The sequence below is a fragment of the Emydura macquarii genome, unplaced genomic scaffold, assembly GCF_026122565.2.
Source record: "Emydura macquarii macquarii isolate MOO-44397 ecotype Brisbane River unplaced genomic scaffold, CSIRO-AGI_Emac_v2 contig_3450, whole genome shotgun sequence".
NCBI lineage: Eukaryota > Metazoa > Chordata > Testudines > Chelidae > Emydura > Emydura macquarii.
Genome location: NW_027133587.1, coordinates 333,420 through 339,858, shown reverse-complemented (window position 1 = coordinate 339,858; position 6,439 = coordinate 333,420). Strand labels below are relative to the sequence as shown.

Here is a 6,439-nt window from a genome sequence, read left to right as displayed (position 1 = left end):
CGTTCAAAGGGGGCACGGAAGCTCCTGTTCAAAGGGGGCACGGAGGTGCCTGCTGGCCGGCCAGTGTCCCAGCACGGCTCCCAGGCGCCTTGCACCTGGCACGAGGGGCGGGAGATGGTTTGCGGCTATGTGTAGGGTGCTTAGATTTAGGTTCTGTCTCTAAACAGTGCCCCTCCCACAGCGGGGGAGAACCCAGGAGTCCTGGCTCCCAATCCCCCCTGCCCCCACTCTAATCACTAGCCCCCACCCCTGCAGAAGCAAGCAGCTGCTGGGAACCTGTGTGTGGGAGAGAGACAGAAAGAGAAAACAGGGGCTGGGAGCCAGGACTCCCGGGTTCCATCCCCGGCTCTGGGAAGGGGATGGGGTCTAGGGGTTAGAATGGGGGTGGGGCTGGGGGTCGGACTCCTGGGTTCCATCCTTGGCTCTGGGAAGGGGGATGGGGTGTGGGGGTGGGGCTGGGGGCCAGGACTCCTGGCTTCTAGTCCCAGCTCTGGGAGGGGCGTGGAGGCTAGTGAGGCATGTTCATAGCTCGGAGAGGGGAGACACGCAGAGCCAGCAAGTGCTGTGGGGAGACAGAGACACACGCAGACGCTGCGCAGTACCCCTCCCCCCCATCTCCAGCTCACACGCATACCCTGGACACACCCACCCGCACAAGCCCCAACCACCCCGCAGGTGCCCGGCCCCGCCTCCCCCAGCCCCGTTAGCCGCTGCTCGGCCCCGTTAACCTGCCCTGACGTCAGGCCGCCTCTGTTCTTACCTGGCGGGACACTCCGGGCTGCGCCATCCGCTGTGCGCCCTGCGCCCTGCCTGTGCGCCCCGCTCCGTGCGCCCTGCGCCCTGCCTGTGCGCCCCGCTCCGTGCGCCCCCATGGCCGCCGCGGTGGAGGCGGGCGGCTTCTTCCTGAGCACCATCGGCTGGGGGCTGCTGGGGGTGACGCTGCCCAACAGCTACTGGAGGGTGTCCACGGTGGACGGGAACGTGATCACCACCTCCACCCTCTTCGAGAACCTCTGGCAGAGCTGCGCCACCGACTCCACCGGCGTCTACAACTGCCGCGAGTTCCCCTCCATGCTGGCGCTGTCCGGTAAGTCCAGGGCGCGCAGCGGACACGGAGGCCCCTGGAAAGCGGGGATCCCCCCCCCCCGACTCCTCCCACCCCGCCCCGCGCTCACCTGCGGTTCTCTGACTTCGGTCTTTGGGGACCCCCCCATTTCCCCGCCCCTTCTGGAGGAAAATCGCAGGTTAGACTGGAAACGCCCCCAGAGAGAGACAAGCAAAGCTGGGAGGTGGGGGGAGTGTGTCGTGGATTGGGGACCGGGGGTGGGCTGGGAGCCAGGACTCCTGGGTTCTCTCCCTGGGAGGGGAGTGGGGTCTGGTGGGTTAGAGCCAGGACTCACGGGTTCTACCTCTGGTCCCGCCATAGATGCCCTGTGCCTCAGTTTCCCCCCTCTGTGCAGTGGGGCTGGGCACTGGCCTTGGAGCTGAATGGAAGGAGATTCCCTCCCTCCCACCCGAGCAGCTGGGGGGTCTCTCAGCCAGCCAGCAGGGGGTGGTGACATGCTCTGGGCCGGTTCTTATCTGGCTCACCACTCCCCAACTGGGCAGGTGCCCGCTGTTTGCCCGGCCCTGCGTGGAGGTGCAAACGTTGCTGCGAATGGCGCCATGGATCCCTGGGGCCAGGGCAAATCCAGTGAGCCTGGCACCAAGCGCCAGCCCTTGGCAGGCGTTCAAAGGGAGCACGGAAGCTCCTGCTGCTTCGGGGCTCTGGGGAGGCGCCTGCTGGCCGGCCAGTGTCCCAGCATGGCTCCCAGGCACCTTGCACCTGGCACGGGCGGGGGGGGGGGTTGAGGCTATGCGTAGGGTGCTTAGATTTAGGTTTTGTCTCTAAGCAGTGCCCCTCCCACAGATGGAGAGAACCCAGGAGTCCTGGCGCCCAGGGCCCCCCCCCCCCTGCACTCTACCCACTAGACCCCACACCCTCAGAAGCAAGCAGTGCTGTGTGTGTGAAAGAGAGACCAGGTTCTGGGAGGGGCACAGGGTCTGGTTGATTACTGTGGTGGGGGCTGGGAGCCAGGACACCTGGGTTTTCTCCCAAGTTCTGGGAGAAGTGGGGTGATGGGTCTAGTGGGTCAGAGAGGGAGGCTGTGGGTCACGTTGTCGCCTGCTGCTTCCACGCTCTTGAGTACGGCAACAGTCGGCCTGGGGGGGAATCGACAGCTCCTCGGCTATTGACCCCCCCCCCCCCACACACACCCTTGTGCCCACCACAGGCTACCTCCAGGCCTGCCGGGCCCTGATGATCACAGCCCTGCTGCTCGGTTTCCTGGCCCTTCTGTGCGGCATGGTGGGCATGAAGTGCACCAAGGTGGCAGAGGGGAACCCCGCGGCCAAGGGCAAGATGGCTGCAGCTGGGGGCTGCCTCTTCATCCTGGCCGGTAAGGACCCTGCAGGGCTTCTGATCTGCCCCCCGAGGGGCCCTGGAGCGGGGGGCAGGGCATAGCCCCAGCACTGTGCAGCAAATGCTGCAGGGCAGGAGGTTGGGGGGGGGGGGGGGCCTGCCCCCCTCGCACTAACACTGTCCTCTCCGTGCAGGGCTGTGCGGCATGGTGGCACTCTCCTGGTACGCCTTCAACATCACCCGGGACTTCTTCGACCCCCTCTTCCCTGGCACCAAGTGAGTCAGGCGGGCTGGAGGGTGTGAGTCCTGTCCCCATCCCCCAAGGGAGGCACAGGTGCATGGGGAGGGGGGGTTTGATCTCTGCCCTGACCCCCCTCTCCATGACTGCAGGTATGAGATCGGCCCGGCGCTGTATCTGGGCTGGAGCGGGTCCCTGCTGGCTATCATCGGAGGCGGCTGCCTCTTGGGATCCTGCCGCCCCCACTCCTCACGGGACAAGAGGTAATGGTGGGATCCCAGGGAGACCCCCCCCCTAATCCTGGAGCAGCGCAGGGAGATCCCCCCTCCCCAGACCCTCATCTAGCCTGCTCCAGTCCCTGGATCCCAGGGCTTTGCGTGTGCATGACCCACGGCCCGTTGTGTTCCTCCAGCTACCCATACCATGCCCCCAAGGCCGCGCCTCATCGCCCGCGAGGCGGCTCCGACGCCAGCAGCATCGGCAACTATGGCAAAAATGCCTATGTCTAGGGTGGGGCTTGCTGCAAACACCCCATTACTCCCCACCCCATGCCGGACCCTGTCACCTCGTCCCCCGGCACCCCGTGCAGGGACGCGCCAGCCTGATCCCAGCGGCTGCGACGGATACACCAGGCCGTGGCTGATCCCTGCAGGCCCCAGGGACTGGTGGGAGCATGAGGCTGGAAAAGACTCCATCTGATCAGCCAGCTCAACCTTCTGAATCACCTCGGAGACCCCCAGCACCCTGTGGTGGCAGATGAGACCCGCCCCGATGATCCAGGCCCAACGATGCAGAAAAAGGCAAAAAAAAAAAACCCCACAAGGTCCCTGCCAATCTGATGCAGATGAAAATTCCTTCCTGACCCCCAGTCTGGTGATCAGTTGGACCCAGAACACTGGAGCAAGAACCAGACAGGCAGCTAGAAAGAGGGTTTTCTGGCCCTCCCTGCCCGGTGTCTCCTCTTCAGCTGATCCCTGGCACTTCAGAGGAAGCTGGAAAAAAAAACAAAACAACCACCCCAAATGTGCCTGGGTAATTGTGCACGGGGGGGGGGGGGGGACTAGGACAGGAATTCCTTCCTGACCCTACAAGCAACCAAATGCGGCCCTGAAGCATGAGACTGGATTAGAGTTTCCCAAGTATGAATAGGAACTTTTCAACGAGAGTTTATTTTATTTTTTTCTATTGGAAAATGCCAATCCATGGCAAACAAAAGCATTTGAGGGAAGGCGCTGGGTCCGATGCCCTGCCCTGTTTGGGGGGGGGGGGGGGGGGGGGGGGGGGGAGGACGACAATGAAAAAAGGCTAGACGTTGGCAAAATGGGGATATTCCATGTTTTGGTTCAAAACACCTTTGTCGGGTCAAAATTGAGGCTGCTTTTTAGTGCACGGGGGGGGGGGGGGGGACGCGAAAGCCCAAACTGAACTGAAACATTTAGACATTGTTGCAACGCGACTGTGTCATCTGTAACAATGGCTCCTGGCATGGTGGAGGTTTCCCTCTTGCGGGCTGATTATTTTCCCCCATTGGCTTGAAAATTTCATGTGGGCTGGGGAAAAAAACGGAGCTGGGGCCCCTAGGGGCAATGGTGGGGTTCTCTGGACCCAGTCTTGTGAGTCAGCTTCCTGCGGCCGCCTGGAGGGAGGGGGTTTGCCGCTGCGGAGGAGGGAGCTGCCTGCCGCGTGCGTCCACACTTTGTACTTGGTTTGTGTAAAATAAAACGTGTTATTTTAATGCAACAGCCGGGAGTTTGCTGGTGGGGCCCTGGATTGGGTTGACCTGGGTAGAGCTGTTCTAACTCAGGTCTGCTTGGTGAGGCACTTGGTCCCCCTCTAGTGGCACCTAGAGGAGCGGTTCCCAAGCTTTCTGGCTCGAGGGACACAGATATCGTTTTTACAACCCAAAGGGCCACTAGTCTCCACCAGCAGCCCGCCCCTCCCACCCACTGCAGCCAGGCGGAAGGAGTTCAGCGAGGAGGCTGCCTTCCCACTGATCTCCCGTCCTCCTGGCTGCAGCAGGGAAACAGCACGCGTCCTGTAGCCCCGTGCACTCCACCTGGGTCCTGGGGCGGTGGCTTTCTTCTGCAGCCAGGGGGACGGGAGATCAGCGTTCCCCTACCTCTGGCTCCAGCTGGGACCCTAGGGACCCCGGCGGAGCACTTTGCCGTGCCCCCTGCTACAGCCAAAGGGAGGGCAGTGCTGATCTCCCGTCCCCTTGGCTGCAGCAAGGAGTCTGTAGCCCTGCGGCAACACGCTCCACCTGGGTCCTTAGGCCACGGCTCCCTTCTGCAGCCAGCGGGAGGGGAGCTGCAGGCCACTTCAAAAGCCCCCCGTGGGCCACAACTTGGGAACCACTGAGCTAGAGATTGATGAGATGTGTCTTTTGGCTCATGCATTACGCTCCAGAGATCCCAGGTTTGATCCCGGTCAGATTCAGTGGCACTAAAATGCTGATATAGGCCATGGCTGATCCAACCAGTCAGGGACCTGTCCCCGGAGCTCCAAAGATCTGTGGCAGGCCAGGAAAGCCCATTCGCTCATTGAGTCTGACCTCCTTGGCCATCAAAGCCAAGTTCCTTTTCTACCCCGTAGTAAGCCCGGGAACTTGCCTCTGTTCTAGAAAAGCAGGCCAGTCTGGGTATCCACCACTTCCTTGGGGTGTTTGTCTCAAGGTTAACAACCCCCTCCCCAGGGGGGGGGAAAGAAATCTCCACTAGAAACGCAGCACCATTTATCTAGTTTTAACTTCCAGCCATCGTTTCATGGGCTGTCTTTTTTCCCCAGAGGGACAGGCCAGGCTCTTTTATTGGGCCAACTTCTGCCCAAGGTCTTTGCATGTCACACAGTCCTTCTTTGGGGCATCTTCTCTCCGCTACGTTTCCCTTTATCACGCAGGCTTTTCTGCCCATGGATCCCTTGTGCGCTGGGCTCGAGTCCCCTCTCCTTTTTCAGCACAACATCTTTCACCCTCGGGCATTTTTTGCAGCCCTTGAATCACTTCTAGAGCTCTGCTCATCCCAGCACCAATTCTTCAACATCCTTTTTAAAACGGAGGCACAGGGACTGTACATGTCAGTCCAGCTTTGGGCTCAAAAAGGTATAGCTGGCGGGGAAAAAAGCCCACTTCTGCTTGCTACTCCCATTTAGACAGCCCATGGACCACATTACCCCTTTGTTCACACCCGAGGCGCTGTTCTGGAGTTGCTTGGCTTCTCTGACCCTTTGATCCCGTACAAAAATCACTGCTTTCCAGAATACGGCCCCTGTTCGGGTGGTCTGGCCTGCATTCCTTGTTCCTCAAGAGGCGTAACCTCACAACCGAGCAAGGCAGTTAGCATCTCCGTAGGCCAGGGCTGGCTCGCCCCGCCTTACTCTGAAGCTTAGACCGGCCGCTGAGGCTGTGGGACGCCATGGAAGCAGCGGCAAACATGGGGCTGGCAGCTCTTTTTGTTTGGAATATCCCCCGAGTTTGAGCGTGGCTGATTTCACGGGGCATTATGGTCAGCGTGGCATGGCTCCAGGCCGGGCCGAGACTCCTGCATCCTGGTGGGATCACTGGGAATGCCACCCCTTGCCCCCTTTTACTACAGTTTCAATTTAGCCACAATTTAACTGGGAAACATACCATTGAGCTACACTTTCCGTGGTCATGGAAAGGTTGTACAGACAATGGACTGCTTGGCCCAGGTGGCCCACCTGAACTTTCAGCTACGCGCGTGAGCTTATTCCGGCTGCCCTGCAGCTGTGCGGGTTGGATTAGCAGGGAGCAGAAAATCTAGGCAGGCACTGCCAGCCCTACA

At 60.8% G+C, this 6,439-nt stretch overlaps 1 protein-coding gene across 1 annotated transcript; it reads left to right on the top strand.

Annotated features, from left to right (window-relative positions):
- The first annotated feature begins 777 nt into the window (after positions 1-777).
- CLDN15 (claudin 15) lies at positions 778-3,653 on the top strand. The gene is made up of 5 exons (XM_067534530.1): positions 778-1,087; positions 2,274-2,438; positions 2,596-2,677; positions 2,792-2,902; positions 3,052-3,653. The coding sequence occupies exons 1-5, from the start codon at positions 871-873 to the stop codon at positions 3,146-3,148; spliced, it is 672 nt and encodes a 223-aa protein (XP_067390631.1). The 5' UTR covers positions 778-870; the 3' UTR covers positions 3,149-3,653.
- The last annotated feature ends 2,786 nt before the right edge of the window (positions 3,654-6,439 follow it).